At 43.8% G+C, this 25957-nt stretch overlaps 1 protein-coding gene across 3 annotated transcripts in view; it reads left to right on the top strand.

Moving 5' to 3' along the window:
- Positions 1-25957, top strand: part of LOC121591560 (collagen alpha-1(XVIII) chain) — a 192350-nt gene that overhangs the window by 150148 nt on the left and 16245 nt on the right. For all 3 annotated transcript variants that reach the window (XM_041912209.1, XM_041912210.1, XM_041912211.1), the window contains 9 exons: positions 851-964; positions 1081-1149; positions 6882-7131; positions 7379-7456; positions 9668-9807; positions 12186-12278; positions 16983-17108; positions 20172-20198; positions 23858-23988. In XM_041912209.1, coding sequence (XP_041768143.1) covers positions 851-964; positions 1081-1149; positions 6882-7131; positions 7379-7456; positions 9668-9807; positions 12186-12278; positions 16983-17108; positions 20172-20198; positions 23858-23988 — 1028 coding nt within the window. The remainder of the gene's footprint in view (positions 1-850; positions 965-1080; positions 1150-6881; positions 7132-7378; positions 7457-9667; positions 9808-12185; positions 12279-16982; positions 17109-20171; positions 20199-23857; positions 23989-25957) is intronic.

Below are 25957 nucleotides of genomic sequence, written 5' to 3'. Positions count from 1 at the left end.
GCACCAAATGATGTTACACTTCTGCTGCACTGAACTTCTCTTCTCCCGCAGCGTCCATCTTCTTTTTTTTCATCTCCTCATATGCATTTCCCCCTTTTTTTGTTCCTCCCTTTGTCGCGAAGCTAATGTAAAGCGTGACTGCACCGGACGGGGGGCCGAAGTGCACCGTTTGCTGTTGCAGTTTGTACTTTATTAGCTTCCTAACATTGTTCTGCCCTCCTTCCTTCCGGGGCGATGGGGTGCATAGGGGTGAGCGTGTTCAGTCGCTTTCGTAATGCATACATTCAGGCGCAGATGGAGCACAAGAGCAACAACAAAAAAAGGCACGCCTGGTGCGCGCTTCCGGCGGTGCACAATATGCAACATTCTTCACCGTAGACACTCACACACACATTTCATCCTTTTATAGCATTTCATAACATGTTCCTCTCGGAATGGGAATGGGTTTTCATTTCCAAGAGAATGAAGAGCGGAACTCAAGTACACGTGACATGGTGCGAGGAGAGGTGAGGTGCAGCATCAAAACGAGCTGAAAAAATGTTATCTGAACAAAGGTGAATTACATCCGTGTGCATTCGTCCGTGAGAGTGATGTGTGTGTGTGTGTGTCCAACAGAATGCACTTAATTGAATTCGAGTGGAAAAGTGTGAACTGCGGATTCAGGATAAGCGTTTTTTTTTTTTGCTCATACAGTACAGCTTATTATTTGATGATTGAAATTCTTGCACGATTGCTCTCCTTTTCCCTGCTCTTGAATCTTATGACACGCTTCACCTGTAATAGATCATTGTGTATGTAAATGTAAACTTTCTTTTTTGTTTCCATTACTCGTTTCCCTTTTTTTCGATAGGCCAACAAAGGAGAGAAAGGCGAGCGTGGACAGCGAGGCCGCCGGGGGAAGACGGGCCCACCGGGACCGATCGGGCCACCCGGCAAGCCTGGCGGTATGGGTGAAACGTGGCCGGTAAGTAGAATTTATAGCGAAACTTGCAAAGCCCGGCAATGGTGGCAAGCTGGGCTGGTAATCAATTTTAATTATTATCTTTTTCGAAAATCCCACTTTTCCACAATAATCCACAGGGACGACCGGGACCAAAGGGAGACCAGGGACCGAAAGGTGAAAAAGGCGACAGTATGGCAATGCGGGGCGTAAGTATTGTAGTGTATTGTGATTTGTAACAGCTCTCGTTGGTGTCACACACTAAGTGCTCTCTGCGCCAATGCCTACTCCTGTCTGTTTTGCAGCTTATGTTGAGGTTCGTGATAAAGAAACAGATATTAAGAAAAAGATAAATATAACATACTTTTTTCCACTCCGGATGGAAAAATGAAAGCTAATTTCATCATGAAACTATTATAAAATACTACAAGGCGTACAATTACCGAGAGATAATATTTCAAAAAATATGAAAGTTCACTTTCTGAAGCTGGTCGTCGGAACAATTTCTCTAGATGATTCAATCCAATTTTCTTTGACTAATGATGCGTTCAGGGATGAGCAACATCTAAACGGAACAACAAACATTGAATGTTGTTCATTTTTTATATTGAAAAGTGTATCTTTACTTTCAAAACCGCCCGAAAGTATGCAATTTGCTTAATTTAGTTTGGATGTCGAAAATGCGACTACAAGTACCTCATATTTTCCATTATTTAGAATCTGTTCGGTTGGTCTGGTGGTCGTTTACTCGTACGACTTAACAACATGCCCGTCATATGTTTAAGTCCCGAATGGACCGTGCACCCATACGTAGGACTGACTATACTGCTATGTGTAAAACAAAAAGTCACTGATAGCCAAAGAAGAAGAGAATCTGTTAACCCTATGCTACTATTACAACAAACATTGGTGAGTGGTATTCGTCCAGAGAACACTTACAAACTGAAACATAAAAAAAAAACAAATCGTTGAAATATTTTGAACAATATTGTTCAGTTTGAAAGACTTCTATAAGTAGTTCCAATTGTACTTAAGAAGCTTATCAGCATCAACTCTCAAAAGCTTAGTAGAGAAATAATCGTTACTGCAAGAGTTAAAGCGACAAACTTTATCACACTCTTGTGCTACACGAAGAAATGGCTTGTTGCCATGAAACGTTCACACACACACCTGCAGTTATTTTTAGACCTGTCTGGAATTGTAACTTTTCATTTGAATTCTGCACTCTGGAAAGCTCTTGGCGGGATAGCAAGCTCTTCAGACACACACACACATACATTCAACCAGAGCCAGTAAGAAGCCTGACAAAGAACGAACTATTCCCATGCCTTGAAAAGATTTCATCGACAATGTATCGAAAAGGCAACTCGAGAGCACTTTCCGCCGCTTGCAAATTCTGTGAAACCATTATCAAGGCTGAGATCGGTGTGCTCGCTTTATGCTGTGTGTGTGTGGGCAAACTTAAGCCTCTTTGAAGAAAAATTGTACAACGCTCCGTGTTGTACTGTATGTGCGCGAGAATTAGTTTCACTTTTCTAAAAAGATCCCTACACTCGCTCACACACACACAAACAAACACACATCCACGCAAACTGTATCAAGTGCAAACCTGCAGAGAATCTCAACGAATGAAAACTTTACCCTCATCGAGTGAAGCGTACTTAATTAATCATGGCTTTCTGCAAGCTCACCATTGGCGGAGACGGTGCTGGTGCTGGTGCTGGTGGTACAAATTTTAAAGCAAAAGTTTATCGCTTTTGTCCCGCCGACATGACGACCACCGCCCCATTTCTCCATTACTCCACATTACATCCTTCCCGGCCCAGTCGCTGTCGCGCGTCCACGCGACGGCACTGACAGCTCCGTAATGGATGGATTCCACTGGCTGATTTTTCTTCGCTCACTTCATTATCCACCGGGGCGGGATGGTGTGTACAGTGTTGTGCCGGAACGAGCGCGAAAGTAATAGGAGTGTCTTGTGTTTAAAGGGGAAAAAACCGTTCCACCACGGGCCTCGAAAGGTTGTATCAGCGGAAACGATGTAATCTTACATGCTGCTAGACATTATAGAGCGCAGACAAAAAATACAGGTCAATCAATGCTGTCTCACTTTTCCTTTCCTTCCCCAAAAAAAAAAACACTTTTCTTGTCCTACCAGCTGCAAAACTTTCGCTCAACACCGTTTCAGCTACGGACAGGGCGTCCCACAAATCAACCCGAACCGTTGCTGGTGGAACGCGAAAAATCACCGCACCCCTTGCTGCATACCTGCACTCTACTACTACCGTCACATGCTGGGGCCCACACGGTTCGCGGCTGCAAAAGCAAGTGGACATGCGCTGCAAAATCAGTGTGAAAAACTTCCACCCTCCTCCAACCAGCTCACACCTAAGGGCAAATGTTTCGGGGCGATAATTTTTCTTCCCATCGGACAATCTTTCCCTCCCTTGGACTTGGTGTACGTACGCTCTGGGCAGAGTGCTTTAGCTGTACTTAGCTTGGAACAGAGACGCAAGCAAGCGTACCAGGGCCAGCCACACGGGCTAGCCCGTCCAGGCAAAGTGACTACATTCCTGAAATCGCTACCCTGGCCAGGGTTTCTAGGTCATAAATTTTCCCTCCTTAAATGCCAGTCGGCTACGTTCAGCTGGGAAGAGCTGAATGCCAGCGTAACACCCCGGGTTGGGAGCGAAGAGCCAGGGACGATCGGTACACCACCGACGATACATTATCCTTGCTTCGCGATGGCGACGATTATTTGAATCGCGTTTCTCTTTGGTGTCCGCGCACGCCGTTCGGTGCAAAGTTTTGTGTTTCACTGATTTGCCTTTGCCGCGCTTTGTGCACCGCACTGGTGTGCCGGTCGGTGGAAAGTTTTCTCTTAAATGTTCCATTTTGTGTTGCCTCCCTCCCTGCCTCTGCTTCTGAAAAGTTCACTCACAGCCCCCGAATGTGGTTCGTTGAAGGTGAACTGAAAACAGTACAAATTTAAGAAACATTTTCCTCGGCGCTTTTTTTCCTTCCCCTAAGCTCGACACACCGAGATAGTAGAAGGTTGAGTTTCACTGCCTCGGTATGTTCTTGTTGTTTTTTTGAAGGGCAAGTTTTTTTTATGACAAGATAGAAATCTGCTACTCATCTGCCCCTCGCTCTACCTCCATCTCTCTGTCTCTTCCCTTGACCGTAGACCGTTGTCCTAATGCTTGAGCGTATAATTCATGTTCTATTTAGCATTAAATTATACTTGCCCGTTGAAAAGCGTCCGATAGTGAGAGGATGATCTATCCCTATCGTTCCCGCCAATTTTACTTGCAAAGTTTCTTCAAATTCGGTCTCGCGCCAAAGCTGTGGCTGATTAGTGGTAGATTTTGTGGAATGAAGGATTTCTTTCGCCAGAAGGCACGCTCTATTCAATACTGAAGCCACTTTAAAATAGGAACAGTGGGACAAAATTAGACGTGTAGTTTTTCATCTAATTTTAATGTTCTTTCAATGTGTATTGTTAATAATTATTAACGACCGATTTGCGCAGAAGGTGTTGTTACCTGAAATTGCCGATAGATGGCGTCACGGTAAAAGCTTAGTGTGGACAACGTCCAACACTGATCGGGCCAAGTATTCCCGAAGGCTCACGATCGGGTTACGGGAGAGAATAAAGTTCACTCTTTCGTCTTAGCCCCGAGTCAAGTGACGAATTTTTTAGCATCTCTAAATAAAACTATAACTCAATCACAGCTTAAAAACGCTTGTTTTTGATTAATAATAATTTGATAACGTCTCAGCAGGTATAAAGTCCTAGTCGTGTTTGTAACGTCTATGTATACTTGCCCAACCACTTAGAGCACTTGGAACTTCATGGGGTGACACATAAAGTAAATGTTTCATAGTTTATACGCCTTCAAGAACTAAAGCCATGTAAGAAAACTAAAATATGCTGCCCTTTTTCGAAGTTAAAGAAACATCACGCTTTTGCCAATACGTGCTGCGTGTGACTAGCCATGCAGATTGAAAATAGCATCGAGCTACCGATTACAATGGTCTTCGAAGAGAAATTTAAAAGAAATCTAATCTTCCATGCGATTCGACATGGAATGCAAGACTCACATTCATTGTGAACAGTTCATTGTTCACGCTAAAATAGCCTAAAATTATTTCACCCATGTTAAAAACATGTAAACATTCGTAACAGGCTCGTTCAGGTTAGCTCATGAATGATAGATTTTTGTCGGGAATATGTTTGCAAATATTTTGTCAAGAAAGGATAAACAAATTTTGATTTTTTTTATTTATTAAAACTACTATAACCGATTTCAGACAGAAAAAGGGAATAAACGGTTATAAAATGCATTGTTCATTGTACAAAATCCAATCTAATAACTGTCAAGAGGATACAACCGGGATGATGAATATTGTTCCACTGACAAGATGAAATTCCAGATTTCTGGCTTAAAATATAGAAGGGGCCGTTATTGGAGTTAGCTACTAGTTTAATGTCTTTAATTTATAAAAAATAAATAATCTGGAAATGTAAAGTTATTTGAAATTTTTTACTAGAATTAATATAGAAAGTAGTTTAAAATATATGCCAAGCAATTTGTTTGCTTTTTTCATAATACAGCACTGAATTTTAAAAAAAATCAAGATAAGTTCTCCTTGAGGATTAAAACTACAAGCATTACAAACCTAATTTCTTTACAAACTCCATTATTGATGAAAGCAGTGTGACTCAATCAAAGGCAGCCCATTTTATGCGCGTTCAAACGCACCAAACTGCATCGCCAGTACCACTCACACAGGCTCTCTAAACACCAAGTGGGGTATTGTCACTCGAGCTACCCTGACAGTCGATGTCATCTTTCATGCATCGCTTACGTTCCAAAGTTTTCGCCTCACCAAACTTCCAAAGTCCCGCACTTGCTCGTTGGCTTCGTTCGAGCACGAAAAGTGTTTATCAACGTAACGATGCTCGTCACACCCCGAACAACACCCTCCGAGCTGGCGCCTATCTACCATTTTGCAAGCTCTGTGCAGCCGCCAAAGCAAACCTTACCAAGAAGAAGTTAATGTACCGCCATAAATAATGCATCACATAAAATTGGGAATGCTCATTTGCCCAGGTTTTTGCTGGCAACACTGGCTGTTGCCGTTGTCTGCATCTATTTTGCCTGTGTAAAGTTATAGGCTACAGCCGAGCAGTGGGAGACGGGGAGGCGGAAGGGTAGGAGGATGCTTACTTTCAGTAGTGTGTGAAGACATTTCAGCAGCTCTCACACTCCTGCGGAATGACGCAAAAGCTCACGGGGATTGCTTGGCGCGCATTCCGTGTCTCCACGCCCCAGCTGTGCACCGGTACTCAGAGTCAAGTCGAGGGCTGTTGTGCAAAATTAACGAAGCAAATCTCTGTCCCCAGTCAACCTTGCCAGTCCCTCACAACCTTGTCAAGCAAGTAGCCCTTCCCCCCCCCCCTTTCTGAAGGAAACACACGCTCTCAAGATGCTTCCACTTGCATCGGCGGTACGAACCGCGCAGCCTAACCTCAACCTTCTATTGCAGTTCTCTCCCTGTCCATGTGTGCCACGAGGTCACGAAACAAAACGAGAAGCAAGAAAGTGTAGAACAAGGTGAAGTTGGTACTACTGCTTCATTTGTAGTTGACAACCGTTCCCCTCGGCGACCTAGACACACCATACCTCCGGTGTGGTAGTGGGAAGCGTCGCTGGGGAAAGTAACACAAGTGGAATGAATAAACAATGTCAAACTTTTCCGCGGGTGTGCCCTTGTGTGAAATGTGGAACCGAGCAGTGTGTGTCTGACTGACAGCTGTGGAGGCGCCGAGCCAGGACTAATATGTGTGTGTGACGCCATGTGTTGGGAAGGATTAAAAACTTTCTGATTCTCACTTGCCTCACTGCTCTCTCACTCTCCCTCTCCCTCTGGACAGCTCAAAGGCGATAAAGGCGAACGTGGCATGAATGGACGCGATGGACTGCCGGGCCCACCGGGTCTGCCCGCTGCCTCCGGTGACGGTGGCGTACAGTACATCCCCATGCCCGGCCCGCCAGGACCACCGGGACCGCCCGGACAGCCCGGCCCGCCTGGACTGTCCATCGTCGGCGAGAAGGGTGAGCCCGGGATGGATTCGCGCAGTCCCTTCTACAGTGATTCGCAGCATGGATTTTACGGTCGTCCGGGTAAGTTTGCTGATGAACACCTTTCACTCTATAAACACACACACACACACAACAGAAACCGTTATGCTATTGAGGTTCTTTCACTAGCTCAAAAGTTTTACACAAACACATCAACATTTGACGGACACCATAATTAACCACCCTGTGGAACACTCACGTGCACGCGCACGGTCTTCCATTCAACGCACTTAATCTCTTGTCTCTCAAAACCACACACCACTTCTTTCCTTCCGCCCGCCACACTCAGGAGGTCGGTCCAGTTTGGACGAGCTGAAGGCACTGCGAGAGCTCAAACACCACAAGGACTACGAAGACAGCACGCTCGGTAAAAAAAAGCAAAGCAAAAGCAAATTGATTTGTTCCACTTCCACTTCCACACTCTCCTTTTTAGTTTGGTGTTTCCTCTCTCTGGTCTTGGTTTGTCACTCCATTCGCTTCCTTTTGGTGTAATAGGTATTGGGGAGCTTCCTTCGCTTTTTTTTCTTTCCTTCTATTTTTATGACACACACACACCCACTTGCACTCACACAACACAATAACAATTTACCCACGGCAAACCGCTTCGTTCAGCGATGAATGATGATCTTTTTCTCGGTGTTCGGTGCTTTTCATCTTAATCTCATCTCGGTATCGTGTTTCACGCCCGGCGATGCACCCACGTTTCTTATTGTCACGCGTTTGTTTGCGTGCTTTGTTATCGTCATAATGACGCGGTAGCGATTGATACGTTTTTTTCGGAGCGGTTACAGTGAAGCAATCAATGTTCAGCGTTCAACGTTTGACAGGTTCTGCAGTTAAAACAGAAATAATAAACATTGCGCCCTAGTAAATGAGACCGATTGTGATTGAACGGTATTTGTGCGCTCCCAGCTCAGCGTCAACCGATTGTTGGGCCATTTTGCGTTTGTGAAGTGATAAAACAACGCTTTCTTTTTCATCGAGAAACATATGCCGAACATTTACGAAGCAAATTATTTACTGGAAATGTCTACCTATCGCTTTACCTTACCTCGTTACATGGAGTGATTTTGGGAATTGGAGTCAAAATCCATTTTTAATAACGTCGTTGCTGTGATTGTTGCGCGTTTTATAGCAATTAGGATATGCTTTCTGTTTCTTTGCATTTGATCTTGATTTGTACCTAAAGAAGCGCCTGCGAACGTGTAAAGTAATACCAGTAATGACTTTGCCTATTCAATGTGAGCTACAACATAGGTGAATGTAGGATTTTCTGAGAATTCTGACGCTTTTATAATTTGCATTTTCTTTCTTTTGTGGATAATTTGTAGTTGAATGTTAGAAAGAACAGGATCCAAACAAGTGCTTTTAGAGCTCGTTTACTCTTTATTTTGAGCCTTATGGTTGAAATTAGCATGATTTAGAAAATCCATAGCTGTACAATTTTTTTTTTACGATGAAAATTGTACCTTTGTTAACTTTTAAATTGTGAGTTAAAACATATAAGTGGAGAAAAATAGATAAAAAGGTCACATTATTAACATTAATTATGTGCTTTCTCATGCCTAACTATTCTACTAGAAGTTAAATCAATCAGTCACAGATGGCCAAGCCCATAAATAGCTCAAGGAGTTTAAGACAATTTAGAAAAGCCGAGGTGTTATATGTAATTACTTAGTTATAATTGAAAAAAAATCTTGACTTTTTCCCAACATGTCTGATATACAGGGATTTCCCAAAGTTTTTGGTTTTTTTCTCGCAAATGATTTGATACTTCCTATAGTTTTTTCAATCGTTTCTACGAGTTTTATGCATTATTCAGAACTTTTGGAACATTTTTTTTAACCTCTGTGTGTAAGGTTTATTTCAATTAACATGAAGCTCTTAGGAATTTATGCACTTCAACCAGTTTATCTAATTATTCACGCATTGCATTTGAAATATCACGAGCTAAAGCCATTTCATGCGTCTCATGAAACAGGTCTCAAACTAGGACGTTAGATTACCCTTGACACAATAATTCTCTTTTATCAGTTTTGGGTTTCACTGTGCAATAAACTTATTTCTACCCCTTCGACTTTCAATCCTCCCACTCCAAGACGGCTGCATTATCGTAATGGATTTCCATGCACCTGCAAATACAGCTCGTACAGAGCACCGTTGTGAAACGTTAATCCATTCCATTTGCTTTCCACTACTGTAACTCAAGGTTTTACGGGCGCACCAGTCATTTTGCCCTCGCCTTCACATTATATCCAAATCGCATCACGCGACGACGAATCACACGAATTGAGGTTTTATGTTGCACATTTGCCGCTCTGTAACCCAGCGCTCCTGTAATTCCACATCCTTTGCCTGTCAACAAAAGCTACCATCACACAAACACACACTCATCTTTTGCTTTTCCCTCAGCGCCGATGCGTTTCGTTAGTAGCACTTGCAGGAAGAATTATCCTTTCCACTTACCGTAATCAATCTCTAATGCGATGTGTGCGTCGTTTTGCTCTCCCTTTCTCTCTCTCTCTCTTCTTGTTTGCCTTTTTTTCCAACGGTGCACACCAACAAACCATTCTTACAGGACCGCCGGGACCTCCAGGACCGCCGGGACCGGCCGGACGACCGCTGCACGACAGTGACGAGATACCGAACAGCTACGGGGCCAACGTACGCATCGTGCCCGGCGCAGTTACTTTCCAGAATGCAGAAACGATGTCAAAGGTAAGGGTTGTGCGATCAAAACACACACTTACACACACAGCTACAACACACAAAGAAAGAATTGCAAAGAACCCGATGGACCCATTCGTTGGCAGCAGCCCTCATCTGCCCCGGGCGGCGGGGGATTGTAGCAACGGATCATCAATTATTTATGCCCATCAGGGACGACGCAACCCCACCAACCCCCGTTTGCTCGCCCGTTCAATAAGCATCATCATGTCAAATCATTTGGAAGATGCGATCTGCAACCATCATCCTTTCTAGGGGAGAAAAATTCCACCCTTTTTGTCATGCATTTCTAAGCGAACGAAGGCGAAAAGAAATCAATTCCCCCGAAAGGAAAATGCAAAATGCAGCAGCAGCAGCAGGCGCGCCCGCGCTCGTTCCCTGCTTGATGCTCTAAATCTCGGTCGGTACGCAAATAGAGCTGATGAGCTGCCGTCATCATCATCATCGTCGTCGTCAACATCAACAATGTCATTTCGCTCGATTCACTCGCGAACACACACACACACTCACGGCTGGCGGGACAGATGGGACGGACGGTTACATATCACGCGTACAGCTTACGCTCGAAGGCAACCCAGCAGCGATATCATCACCCCTTAGTCAAATGACGTGACCAATGACGTACTCGTTCGCGTTCCCACTACCCTGCCATCTCACCCCGGTTTATCGCTTTATCGCTGAAGGATGCTAATCTCGACCCTCCTGCTAGTAGACGAGTGGTCTGTTTGCACTTGTCCGCACAAGCATCAGAAACGATGGCGATGGTGCTGCTGCCAGTCAGGTCCTGTTCAATTGGCAACTTGGCAAGCGGACTTGAAATGTGCCACGTTTTATAGTGGTTATCAAACGTCAAGACCCGGCTGAAAGGACTCGTACCCGATAATGGCCGGATGGGGTTGCGTTGTGTATTCTAGGTCAAACGTGATGACTGCTGAGCACTATTAGCGGATTCTTGGTTGGAATAAATCTCGTGGAAAATGGATTTAATTTCTTCTTGAAGTGTGAAACTTCAAACGTAATCTAGTTCCTATATTATGAAAGGTTAATTTTATGTTTCATATTCTGGAAAACAATCCTTGCTGCTCGCTGTACTCCCGAGAGAGCTGCTCCTTACAATAAGCCTTGATTAGAGCTAAAGACCTACAGTTTCCTTGTCGGAAACTTATTAAAAATTAATTTCAACTATTCAACGACCTTTCACAACAACAAAATCGATCCTAATTTAAATTCCATCACGAACAAAAACCGACGCAAGATGCACTGTATGTGTGTGTGTGTGCGCGCATGCTGCACGGCATTCAATCGATTTCTTCTAGCTGCCGGTGCAAAATCAACCCTTCGACAGCGCTTTTCTTTATTCATTCTTCATCCAAGGCCACCGGGCAATAAGTAAGTGAAAGAAGCGCTGAAATTTATTCACCCTCATTTTGACCCCTTACCGACATGAACGAGGACATTACGAAAGGTCAGTTCCAGTGGCAGTGGTCTAGACTAAATTTGTTACCCTTTACCACGCACTGCATAGCCATGCACCGACCGAAACCTTGTGCCCGTTTTTTTTTTTTTTTTCATTCGTTCATCGTTTCGATTTTTGTTCCTTCTGTCGTGTACGAAGAGACATAAAAATGTTTGAACTTGTTTTTTTTTATCATCCTCCATCCCTGTACCTTACATTTTCTCATGTTAACCTTCCAAAAAACTAACCCCACCATGTTAGGATAAACCTACGACCTAAACGCATTGTTTGCCACACCGACATTACACGCAACGACCTAACCAGCTAGGATTGGTTCGTTTCACTACGTGGGAAAATGAGCAGCTGGTGGGCCCCAGTCCCAGGCCCAGTTCCAGGCAGTTGCAACCGAGCGTCGAAAAAGGACCCCGAAATAAATAAGACCTTATCATGAATAATAAACGCTAAGACACACCGTCGCCGCCGCCATAGCAGAAGGTCGGTGGTGCCATTTGCTCGGCCCGCTGCATCTGGCGACCACCATTGTACCGCTGTGTTGCTGCTCCATTGAGGGTATCCCGCACGTAGGAGTAGTGCTCTGGTCCTAACCCGACACGGTAGAGTGTGCAAGCCGCGGAAAGAGCGGCATGAAGCGACAGCAAAAGATGATACAGAAAATCTCTCCTGCATCATACTTAATTCTAGGTTATCCACGTCGTTATTGCCAACTACGGTCCCGGGGCCTGAAGGAAAAAGTTTCGGCACAGAGTTCGAGTTTGGGCTTTTTTCTGCTCTTTCCAGCATTATACTCTTTGGAGCAGTAAAAGAACACACTAACATCCACACAAGCACACACACACACACACACTCGACGGAACCTCTCATACTCATTTGCCTTCCAATTTATTTCACACAGATGTCTTCCACGACTCCCGTCGGTACGCTCGCTTACATAATTGACGAGGAAGCACTTCTGGTACGAGTGAACAAGGGCTGGCAGTACATTGCAGTAAGTATACGATTTCCTTTTTCTGTTCCTTTTGATTGTACGCTGCCCTTACGATCCTATGTGTGTGAGCGCTATCCCCGGCAGTAGCAAAATTCCAACAATTCCAGCACTGTGCTTCCATCACTCAACGCCAAATAATGTGTACTTTGTCCCGGTACCGGCACTACTTCCCCATTGTATCGGCTGTTGCGTCTTCTTAACAAACCCCGAAATCAATTGTCCTTTCGCGTCGGTCTCTCACCAACCAGCCAACCAACCAAGGGCTGATCGTAATTCCATGTCTTACGAACCTCATCCTAATGACCGAATCGAGCACAGACACACACACTCTGCTCTTCTGCTCAACGCTGAAAAGCGTCTTCTTTTGCTCGATTTTGTCACAGGAAGATACTATCGTGCTGTTGCAACACTTTCTTTCCTCTCCACGTGGACCACTGTTGTAAGGACACGTGTGTGTGTTATGTGGTACAAATTACACTGATTATACGGCCACTGTCCATTGAAGGAGGATGTGGGGACCGTGTATGCTCCATAATCGACGAATGGGGATGGATTGTCGTTGGATGATTCATTTGAAGAACGGTTTACGGTTGCCATAATCTGCTAATGCTTTAGGATGTGAGCGTCAGAAAAGGGAATAAAACTGAAATAAGCTTTTCGGGCACTATCTTTACGCTGCAAAGGGGGATTGCATTTGGGATAGAGATTTAACCGTAAAATATAAAAGGTTATTTTGTACGATTTTACACGTGGTACCATTTACATAAATAGCCTTTTCACATATATAGCATGGTTTAGATCACAGGTCAAGCAAATTAAAAAATATAAATAAACTTAATTATAAATTAAATCGAATTGCACTTGATACAGGGTTGAGTGGGATTTTAATGTTTCTTCGTCTATTATATTTCAATTCATTTAATTCTGCTGCCACGCTTTGTCAACGATTTTTGCATTATTTTCTGAATAACTTTGCCTGTAGTTGGTTCAATTTATAAAATTGCAAAAAAGTATTGAAAATATCCCATCAGAACAATGCTGCTGGAACATCATTGTGTTCTGTTTTAAAGTTGTCTTATTGTCTAAACAAATAAAGATTAATTTAATGGTAATGAGTACCCATCGATCGATACAATTAATACACGTGCCCAATAAACTCCCACGGTGTAGAATTGACAACTCTCTCAATACACAATGTAACGCTAAAAGGGATCTTTTTTTTTTGTTTGCTAACTCTGGGTGTGGTAAAAAAACTGTATTTTCCTCTTTTCCCCCCCTAACGTTCACACCGATGGCACTGGCTAGCCTCAAATTCAACCACATCAATGCACGCTGCCTCTATAATGAGCTGCACCTGTCAATCGGACACTCAGAACCATGCTGTGAGTGTTTAATTGATAAACCCCGTTTCGCGTATCCGCTTTCAATACATTAACCACTACCATCGGCACTACGGCTGCATTACCGCAGGAGAAACAATGTAGCTAGCTGAATGAAAAAAAAAACAGTAAAAACACACCCGCACACATCGATCTAAACAGTTAATTCGAGTTTAAATTTGTTTTAAAATAACCAAACGGGAAGCGCACGCGGAATAGAGAACAATCAGTGGTGTTTAATGACTCTCGGAAAAAAGGTCACCACAGCTCTTCCGAGCTGCTGCTGCTATCCGACCGTTTTGCTGCTCTTCATTTCATTAGCGTGTCGATAGGATGTGCAAATGTGTATACAGTGTGCATAATTTGTGAAGTGCACACCTACTGGAATGTGAAGCATAATTAAATTCGCTTTTATTTCCATCAGCTAACAGCAGGACGGGAAGCAGTTTTTCCCGGTGTGGCTATTTTTGTTTTTTTTTTTTAAATAAAATAAAAGCTCATCCTTCAAACTCGTCCAACTCTTCCCTTCCAGCACCTTACCGCTAGTCCAATGCGGCAGCTGCAAGCACAAAGCCACCATAACGGATACGAGTCAAAGTGTATGTGCAAAACCCGTAACACCGTCAAGTGAATAATTTTCGAACCCCTTTCACCTACAAGCATGGAACTCTTGCAGGAGGGGGGGGAGAGGCAGTTGAGAGTGAATGGATGAAAATAAATCTGACAAAGCATTAACAAAAAGCAGAACAAAAATAATAATAATAATAATAATAATAATAATGCAACCGGACGCGCAGCCAGCGCGCACCCGGGATAGCACTTCCTGTGCTGTGGCCCCAGTAGGCGTCAGAGATTGACATGAATATAGTGCGTAAATCAATTACAAAAGCATCGAACGGTCACTGGGCAGACATCGATACAAAAGAGGAAAATACTCGAACTAACAAAACAAACCCCAATTCCGGAACAACTCTCCACTTCAAAAACAGGGCACGCTCACACAAGTTGAGCGAAGTGGTTGCAGCAACAACGAAAAAAATCGTAACACATTGACCACAAGTTAAAAATGAAATATGAGTCCTAACGAGGAGAGGATCTTCAGGGCAGAAGTGCATTTGATAGGTTTACGGTTTTTTGGAAATTTAATTAAATTGATTTGTGTATATTTCACTAATTTATTGAACCACTATGCGCTGATGTGCATCGTCGTTAAACTATTGCTTTAATTTTTCAAAGGATATATTAGCCAGTTTTAGCAGTTCACTGTATGCTGAGTGATCTTTCAGTGCTGCCAACGGGGCTGCTGTATGTAATATTCCTTAGCAAGATGTACTAATACCTCAATGACACTTCTATTTCATCGCGTACAACGTAAAGCCCCCAATTTGCAGGCTGTTGCAACGGTATGGTCAAAACTGCACAGTCTGAAAAGAGTTTCCTGGCAAGGCAGCTTCTTTTTGTCAGAAAAGATGAAAGCCTCATTTGCTATGCACTGCCACCATGCTCCGTCCGCTCTTACGGATTGTTCGCTCGCTAATCCACGCCGGCACTGGCCCGAGAGAAGCTTTAATTAATAGTCTTTCCGTCCGTGTTCCAACACATTAAACAAGCACACTGTACACGTTACGGACAGAAGATTAGCCATGTTCGCGAATGAAAGATCACGAAGCGCAGCGCATTCGTGCATTCACAGCGCGCTGTACGACATATATCGCCCCGTGTACTCCCTTTCCTGTGCAGGTTTCTCCTCTGGACAGTTGGACGGCAGCATTATGCTTCTCCATTGAACCGTGGTCTATAGCTTCGGGCAACACAACAAAAAAACAAGGGTGGGATTTAAAATATGATCCTCTTTTTTAAATGTGCGCTAGCACCGGCAACCATCAGCAATAGCAGCAGCTGCTGCAGCGGTATGAGTGCTTTGGGCAACAGCAAATAAGTCCTGTTACGGTGTTTTTTTCTTTTCTTTTTTTTTTTTTTTTGCTTTTGTGCAGAGAATTGCACGCTGACAAGAAAATCATAAACCTCCAATTTGTGCACGATCGGGGTTTCGTTTCGCAGACGAACGGTGATTGCACGTGCAACCGGGTGCAACCTCGTGGTCGATGTAACAAAAGAAGCAATTGTTCGCATCGTACAACCATGCGACCATGCATTTTCCATCTTTCCCGGGGCAAAAATAAAAGGATTCCTCATTTCGCACAATATATGCATAGAAATGCGTGTAAAAAAGAGTAAAATATTTTGATAAAGCTCTCTTTGGTATGGTGCAGAAGCGATGGTTTTGACTTGCCCACAACATTTTATTTGTGTGCTTTATTTTATTAATGCTTCCGTATTTCCGTACTCAGTTATTCACGATTTCTTGCTTTTCGTGTTAGGGTGAGCTGCTTATTTTTGTACATTTAAGCTCTCTCTCTTTCATCTAGCCATAATCATGATGAATGCAACCAAGGTTTAATCAATAGCAGCTATCTTTAAAATTTTAATCAAAATGAATGAAAAGGGCAATTAATTGAATATTCATAAATAAATTAGTTAATGTTTATTTTCTTTCATTTTATTTTATTTTTAACATTTGAAACGCTTTCAAGAAAGTATGCATAACATGAACCGACGAGATTGTGATTTCATACTTACACTTCATTACTTACCTAATAAATGCTCAACAATGGTACATCTCAATGCGTTGATGCTGCGATGTGCGGATACGTACAAAACAAACATTAAATGTCAAACTTTGACCGCAACAACAAACACGCCTACTGTGTTGACCATCGGGCACGGTTGAATAATACATGCGCCTGTAAGTAACACGAAAACCATATTAGTCACGACAGTTGTCCGGCTTCCGTGAGGTGGCACAAAGATTTCACACCCAACTAGCCCAGCAACCCAACCAGGCGAGCATCAATGCACTCAATATTCCCCTAATCATGTGCCCTACTCGTGCGACCTTTGACCCCGGGTAGGGTAGGGGATGGCTTTACGGGTATCGATAAATATTTTACATAAATAAATAAATAAACTGTTTTGATTCCATTTGCACCGTTGCGTTGCGATTTCACTTCTCCCGACCAGACGCTCGCTATTTACGCCATAAAGTTTTCAACCTCCACGAATCCCCTCGCCCCAGTCCCCACCATCCTTTTCACTTTTCGTGCTTGTTTGTTTGTCTGACCTCTGTCCACTTCCACTTACTTACGGCTAACCATCAACAGTTCAGCGCCAGTTGATTGACCCGGTCGTAACGATCGGAGCATGGTTGTTTGCCTTTTGGGCCAGTATTATTGATAAACAACGTTTTCCTTTGGTTCATTTGCAGCTTGGAACGCTCGTGCCGATTGCAACGGTACCGCCGCCCACCACCACCATCGTTCCGCCGCAGCGTGCCGACCTGCAGGCGTCGAACCTGATCCACAATCTCCCGCAGCCCGGCGACGGCTCAGTGGTAAGTTCGAATTTCGTATTTCGTATTTCGTATGTTTTTCAACAAACTTTTACGCAAATTGCTACGACTACGGTTCATTAAACGTACTAATTGCGTACTAATTACAATGGATTTTTCAACTAAATATTGTAGGAATAATTCAAAACAACTACTTCCATGGACAAAATACAGGCTTATGACGAAATCATTAAATTTAATGTATTTAACAAATTTTATGTTAACTATTTCCCCTCTACATAACACACACCACTCAAACATAGCAAGTTGATTAATACATCAGGATTACTTCAATGTTCGCACTAGATGAAACGTAAAAATATGTTTCAGATATTTTTAGAAGCTTCTATTGCTATATTGACTTGACCAAAACATGCTCGATGCATTTAGCTATGACGTGAGTGGATGTGAAAACAAAAGATTTGATTTGGATGTTGCGAATGCAACGGGCGTGAGGTTAATTATAGGCCAGAAGCCGTACTTGACCCAGTCTAAAACTGAAGAAGATTAGCGTTGTTTTGTTAAGGCTTTGGTTTCGAAATGTTGTTGCCGGCCATTGTCTTCGTCGAGCATAATTGGATCAACATATTAAAGCTGGCCAATGATTTGTGGAATTGTTGGCAAGTGTTCCATTTTTGTTGTATTTTTCAATGTGTTTTTAATTTTCTAAACAAATCCCCTGTGTTTTACATCTTTTTCTTCAGTTTTTTTTTTTATTACGTGGTACAAGAATCAAAGCAACCAATCATACCAAACACTTTCTCGCACACTGCGCAATGATATTTGCGTCCATTGTGTATGTAGTTATTGCGCTAAAATGAAACAAAACATAGTTTTGTTACGAGCTACAGTTGCGCCCAAAAGCCAAATCTATGTCCTCAATCATTCAAGCTTGATACCGTGGTTTTCAATTCTCCCTTCCACCACAATGCTCCCATTCACCTAAAAACGTTCTGTGCGCATTGTAAAGCTGCTCATTGTCCATTTTTATTCATAACATTTATGCAATGTTTATGCCCGACCGATTCTTTTTACACAAGCAAATTCAGCCATTCCAAGCGATCATTTGTACACGTCAAATGCAAAAGAAAGTGCACAGCAAAATACTTTTGTTTCACGTTTAAAAAAACCGATAAACAATTTTACAAAAGAAAATAGAATACGTTACAAATACGGAGGTAAAAACAATGCATTCGGGAAGCAAAAGCGTTGTGCTCTTCCCCAAACACACACTCACACATAAACATTTTATTTCGTCCTAGGGAAAAGCGTGAAAATTTATTGTATACAACCGCTGTCACAGGAATTTATGTCCCTCCCCCCACTTTTGCTGGAATAATAATCCAATATTTATAATTTAAAATGGCTCTTCATTATCCGCTCGGTTCGCTCCCACCCGAACGCTTCCCGAATTGACATCGCATGGTAGGAGAATGGGGTGATTTTTTTTTGTTTCTTTAGCTGTTATCCTTATTTATTCATTGTCAGGTCTTGTTTTATGCTATTATAGAGGTGGTTAGAAATTGTCCCATTCCTACCAAAAGTATGGTGGACTGGTATCTATGCCACGGTGAAAATAGGCAAGAGTGCAGGGTTGAACAACATGATGAAGTGTGCAAAGTTTTACAGAATGTAACTATGATTTGATAGATTAAAATAATTTTAAAATTTGTTGGAAGCGGTTTCTAACATTTTCAATTTAAAGTTAGATTTCAATCAGATTTATGTTAGGCAAGCCTAATCAACAAGTGATCTTTAAGCTATTAACACAATTTATTAAGATATTATGTTTAAACTGAACAAAATTGAGAAATGTTAACTGTGAGCTGTAATGCAATTACAGCATAATTTAAAAGCTTAAACCAAAATCAAGCTCAAACTTCCGAGCAGTATCCACTTGACCCAAATAATCCATTGGGTCGGTTTGCTCACCCCTGACAGTAAACCGGACTGCAAAAGAAGACATGGAACAAACAAACCTGCCCTAGTGTGCTCTCTCACAAACACACACACACACACACACACACACACACACACACACACACACACACACACACACACCGACTGTGTTGTGCAAAGGCGCTCAACGGTACCATTAAGCTTTTCCCGTGCTGAGCAGTTTGTAAATAAAAATCACATTCCCTATTCTTTCTTTTTTTGGAGTGCCCTTTCGTGTGCTCGCTGAAAGCTTACCGTTACATATCTACAGTGGGGTCGGTTGCCGGGCTGCTGTTTCCTTTGCCCTTTTCCGCACGGCGCTCGTGACCAGGAGACATCCTTCAAACTGTGTAACTGTGTTCAAACTGCCGCCACTGCTTATCTCCCTTCTACCGTTTGTACCGATGCGGATAAGCTGGGATAATATTTTCATATTTCTGGCTCGTACATTTCTGCAGCCGGTACGATTTCTAAACACATAAACACAAGTAAACTCGGTAGCATGGCTTCCCCTTTCTATGGCTGGTACCACACTCTCCCGAACGAAGGCGGAAGATGATCCAATTCCACGGAATCCTTGCTTTTCTTTCTGTAAGCGGGCAAGGTAAACGTAGTAGTAGCGTACACTTTTACAATCACAATCAAAGTCAAACATCAGCTGACCTGAAAAACGTAAAACCGTTTCCGCGGAATCCAGCAGAACGGTTTCCGTGCACACGGTATCTAATACATTTTTAAACTAATCCATTTTACTTTTCTCTCCTTTCCTTTCGTCCATTTCATGCGGTCTGGTGCACCGGTGCTGCGCTTCTACTACTAACACAACTGGGCGCCATCTGCTTCATACCCCGGAACGACGAACGCCACTAACGAACGACTCGCTAATAAACGCAACGACACGCAAATAAAACAACGATCACTTCAACGTCATCTAACCCCTAACATAATAACAAACTAACTGCACTAAATGTGTTGTACGATGGCAACTAAAACCCTTCAACGTGCTGGGTGGGCGCGGGTGACCAAACAACATCATCACCGTTCACCATCATCTTTGCTTGGGCCTGGCATCGTCCCTCTTTCCCTTTGTATCGTGCCCGCTGTCAACGGATGCCATTCGTGGCACAGTTTACCGCCACGCCGGAGTATGAGTCGGTAAATATTTTCCCAAATGATTCTGTCCGCTCTTGTGTATGTGTGTGTGTGCGTTGTTTTCCCGGGTTGAAGGTTTTGCGTGCCTTTATCCGCCAGCTGTATGCTCTTCCTATTGTTTGTTCCACTTTGGACCAGCAGCCCGACCAAGTGCCCGAGTGGCTGTTCACGGCAATATTATTTTCCTCCATTGCTCGCTTTGTTTTTCTTTCGTTTGCTTTTCGCTGGATTTGCCTTCTATAGCGGGGGGTTTATTGTTTTCCTTTTTGACTTGCCACCGATTACTTGTCGATTTGCCGGTGCCCCGGGTTTTACTACGCTTTTTTTCCGTTTTGCTGGATGAATACATCTTCTCGGCGCAATAGATCTGCGTTCCTTTCCTTTTCGAGCTTGCTTTATTTATTCAAGCATCCCTTGTTTTGCTTCCTGCCCTCTTTCTCCTCCCCTCTGCAATGTTTTTATGTGTTTTATCTCACCCAGCCCGCGTACCAGCGACGATGAACGACCAGGCGTCTCCATTCGTCGTCCCGGTGAGCGCGTCGCTTAGCTTCATTCCGAGCAATCGCGCAATGGCTACCAGCCGAATAATAGCATTATGCCCGCTCTATCCCCGGGTAGTCGTGATTATTGCCGTTCGCTTTCTGTTTGATTAGTTTGCCCGGTTCTGGGCCGCACTGCGCGCGCCTTCCAAGCTTGTATGATGTACACGACGACGCCATTCGGTTGCTTGCCAAACACCGCACCACCACCAATAAGTTAGCCACTCTGGCTGGGCACGGTGCGCTGGCTGCCCGCTTGTGCAAAACATTCCTCACGCTTCGATGAACTTTTGCACAAATATTTAATGAAATATACAACGCGAGCCGGACCCAACTAGCTTCACGAACGACCAGGCTACTCCATCGCAGCAAAACTGCATCTCAACCTTGGTCCGAAGCGTGGTGTGGAGCAGCGGGCGGGCAGCGGTGGCTGCAAGAATGCTGCGCACTTAAATTAGCTTAAAATAAATCTCAACTGCTGGCAATGTGCCCGGGATTATTATAAAAGTGGAGTGGTTTTGCTCTATAATTTCACATTAAGTCGATAAATCCGTTGCTCGTGTTCAAAAACTCCCCCCCCCCCCTCGAGCCGATGGGGTGGATGGAGAGGATGTATAAAAACACGCTCAGAGCTGAACAAAAACTCAACGCGAACAATTCCCCCCAGCCCGGAAGCTAATGCTGACCCTCCCCCCTCGGGGGATAGTAGAACCATTTCGCTTCGTTTCGTTTCGTTTTCCCTCATTGCTTGTGCGTCATTGCACTGCCATTTCCTGTTCCGAACACGCTTGCTTGCGATTTCTGTTGATTGCGAACATCTCTCCTGCGCTCTCTCTTGTGGTGAAAGCGTAGCCTACTACACCTTCTTCCGCCACAGCGGAGAAAGACAATCAGTGCTGGGGGGCGGGAGAGCAAAGATCATCTGCCGGTGTGCTGTTCCAGGGCATTCGGGATTCGGAAGCGTGCTCGGTTTCTTTCGGTGGAAATGATATCGAAGCGGGAAAGAATGGCATCTCCGCGTGGTTGGGCAGAGCAGTTCGTTTCGAGTGGTCCTTCTGCCGTGCGGCAACATTTATTACGATCGTAATTTATGATAATAATCGTAATTTTATAACCGAAATCGTGTACCGTATTTCGGGTGTACCGCCTGTGCTCGATGTGCTGGTAAGTGTGGGTTTTTTTTCCTTTTTACTTTTTCCCACTGTTTGTCTGGTACTCTTAGAGCACCTTCTTCTCCCAACACGGTACGGCTTGTGCGAGTGTGCACGTTGCCTGAATGCTGTTGCTGATGATAGGCGATTAAGTGATGATTTATTTTCTCACCCACGACTGCAAACAGACAATCGCGAACGCAGGCCGCACACTGATGATTACCTTCTTCTCTGCTGCCCTCCAAAAATGATGATTACCGCACGATGCATCGTTTAAGCGCGATCAACAATGTGTGTGCGTGTGTGTGTGTGTTTGTGTCTTGGGCTTGGTACGTGAAATAATGCGTTCATCGATTACTGTAATTACGTTTACGCATTTCATTTCATTCAAATGTACTTGCTGTACATATATTGCCTGAGAACGAGTGAAAGGGATGGGGCGTCCCTCTACTGGTTGTGCTTGATGTATTATTGAACATCAACAATTCACCAGCGATTCAGGCAAGCGATAAAAATGCAAACTTTTCGCCGAACCGTTTCCTCCCTTTTCTCGTGCAAACACGATGCAATTTTCAATCGCTTTTAATTAAACCACTTGATGTGCGTACGGTGGGTGGAATAAAGTGTTCCATTGTTTTCATTTGATCGTAAAACATCACTTACACATCGTTTGAAATGTTGATTGTATTATTGGAAAAATATAATAATCATGACAAACAAATTAATAAAAAAAAACCACATTTTCCACACATGGAGACGCATGGTGTCTTGTGAAACGGAAAATGTTAAAAATAATTTTAAAAAAGCGAACATGACTCAAACGGTGATAGACGGATTTCAAAAAGTCTACCACACTCAACGATATTAGCTTTTTTATCTTTTTATTTGCCTCGGCTTACTAAACATACTTTACGCCAACCAAACATCTAACTTGCTTGAATTTGGTCTGCAGAATATGCAAACAGGGAAAAGTCCCCTACGCTCGACTCGTACTACGGGTATTTTTGTAGCTTTTGACTTTTTTTTTATTCCACTCAAAGTTAGCCACCCGACTGCTGCACGCTAACGATTTGCTACAATTAAATTATTATCCCATTCTTCGTGCGCCGAATCGACCCGCCTGCTGCAACACAAACTCCAAACACGTTTTCCTCCTGCTCAGCGTCGAAATCAGCCAAAGTTGCTGACAAACCGGATCGATCGAGCTATAACAAACATCTCCACCGGCTTTTAGTCTCGGGTGATGGCTAAAGTGATGACCAAAGTGATGGCCATCATTATGATGAACCAGCAAGCGTCAGAATCGATTGGATTGGCCAAATGCTGATTGCTCTTACCCATCCGGAACTGTGCGCCCATTGAGAGGGACTGTGGGAGCTTCAAATTTCTTGGAATAGGCAAATGGGACTCACTATTTGTTTTCGACCGCTTTGCCCTGCTGCGTCATCTACGCCCTGTCGCCGGGCGTTCGTTTTAAAATCTTTATTTTTATGATAATTTGATTATTTCTTCGAAAGCTCTTCCGAGGGTTCGGGCCAAGGGTGAGGCAAAACGCTTGGGTCAGAAAATCACTCCTGTTCGCTTTTCTTTCGTATTCGTTTGATAGGAAATTCCATTTGCTTTTATTTGCAATTCCTCCATTTCTCGCTGGCACTTTCTACCCTGAATTGTAGCGTGTGCCGCCCATTCAAAGATGCCTGTGCGACTTGTTTTCACTTCCTACCTTCTTCCGTTTCTTGCGAAATAGCTTAAGCTAGCGAGCCTATGGCCTTAGGCAAATTCCATTCCCCCTTGCAGGACTCACGAAATGATGCTTTTTACGCTTTATTTGTCTACAACTATTCGCTGCGTTGCAATCTGTGCGTTCTGTGACTTAATTTTCGGGACCGGTTCCTTCCGCGGCAACTTTGTGTACTTATGAACGGATTTTTTGCTAATACATTCTTTTATTTTTCGCTTTCTCCCACTACAGTTACGGATGGCAGCACTTAACGAACCGTACTCGGGCGACATGCAGGGCATCCGTGGGGCGGACTTCGCGTGCTATCGACAAGCGCGCCGTGCCGGTCTCCTGGGAACGTTTAGAGCGTTCCTTTCGTCGAGGTAAGTGTGCTCATGTTTGCCTTTCTTTCCTGGCTTCCCAACGAAAAAACACGCTTAAGAAATGTTTCTTCGCACTTTTCGCACCACCACCAAATCGCCCTTTTGTGTGTGTGTTGTGGCGTGCGAATCGAACCGAACCCCGAGCGATTCGGTTGGATCTGCTCCAAAATCCGCCCCGAAACTTCTAATGCAATCACATCGAGCATCGAAATCCCGGTGAAGCTACCACTTGGTCGGCCCCCGGTCGGAATCTCCCGGCCGGACGCTAAATCACGTAAATCAAATAAAATCCGTACAGCCGGCCATAGTGCCAGCCGCCGCCTTTGCCATTTCGTACGGTGCTAACCCTCGGGCTTGGTCGTTTATTTTCAAACGCTGCTTGCTTCTTCTATGCCTTATGGTGCTGGCCGTCCGTTTCCGGCTTCCTTCCCTTGCTCGTCCTGAAAGCTCGCTCGGTGCTAAATTTAAACAGCACTTCATAGCTTAATGCCGCAAATCAAGTACCTCCCACTCGACTTTAGTTCGCTCTGTGTCTTTTGTTTTTTTCTCTCTCTTTTCCTCTCAATTTTGATTCAAACACAAACGCCTTGTGCTGTTATGTCGGTACGTTGCAAATTTAGCACCATCACCCCCGTAAAAATTGCCCTCCTCCAACATGCAGGGCATAAAACACGAGAAGCCAGTGTTTTAGAATCGTCTCTCAAGTACGGCGTGAAACATTCGTTCGTTTTTGGAGGCCCGCAGTACAATTACATTCCTTCCCCAGGGTGAAAAATGTCAAGCGGACCATCGCCAAAACCCACCCCCCGCCGAGCATTGCGTGGGAGTTGACTCTATGTGTGTGAGGGAAAGTTCAATAGTCTCTGTTACTTGCTCGTAAATAACGCCTACATTGGCATTCCGTTAATCAATCGAATGCCAGCGTGCCAGAATGTTTGCAGCTTGCACGAATTAAATGAACTAAATGTGCTATCGGCGAACTGAAATGCCATTAATTTACGCACAACAGTGGGTAGTGAAGGAATGTTTTCGACTGGTTTACAAAGGGGACAGGGCTAGGAAAGCAATTTTAGCACGCCAGCAGACTAGGCATGGGTTTATTTCAACTATAATCATGGTTATTTGTCTGATTTTTTTTCAATCAAAATTTTATTAAACAATGTACACGAAAACGCACGAGAATATTACAAAAATAATCCTTTAAACCCCCGTACCCCAAACACTCCCATTCAATTAATATTATTTACGAAATTCATTCAACTCCAATTGTGAACCATTTAATTTAATTTGGCAATTATTGTCCCTATCTCTACCGCATTCTACGTTCACGACAGCTTACACACACACACACACACTGAGAGCATCAAACCACAGTTAAATTGTGAAAATTAACTAGATTAACACAGTGCTGCTCACACATCGCACACAGCAGCAGTATCAATAACCGCTTACCCGAAGCGCACCGCACCCTCGCAAACGCCAACGGGATAATAAGCCAACCCTGTTCCCACATTAATGCGAGCGCAAATGTGCTTTAATCCTTCACCAATTTACGGCACTTTTTTCAAACTCCCTTCCAACTCGGTGATAGGATAAAAGACAACCAACAGCAACAACAATAAAAAATGATGGCTCAAATGCTGGGGGAAAACTCACTCTTCTAATTAAACTTCAACGTAACGGCGGTGGTTGCCGAGCCGTGTACCACGAACCACCGCCACTGTGCTGTCGATCAAGCATTCCCTTCCTTGAAATTGCGGGGGGGGGAAGTTTTTTTCCCCCCTTTTTTTGTTGCCATGCTTTCACTGTGAATCTCGTCCCAAATGATGGAAAATCTGCTTTGGGATGGTCTACAAAACAAGGAAAAAACGGGGAAAACGGCAATGGGATCTCCCTTAGATTCCCTGTCGACCGAAACAAAACCCGGCACCTAATTAATCAACCAACCGACCAACCGGGATGCTTTACG

The sequence above is a fragment of the Anopheles merus genome, chromosome 2L, assembly GCF_017562075.2.
Source record: "Anopheles merus strain MAF chromosome 2L, AmerM5.1, whole genome shotgun sequence".
Classification (NCBI taxonomy): Eukaryota; Metazoa; Arthropoda; class Insecta; order Diptera; family Culicidae; genus Anopheles; species Anopheles merus.
This window is presented reverse-complemented; position numbering and strand designations above follow the sequence as displayed.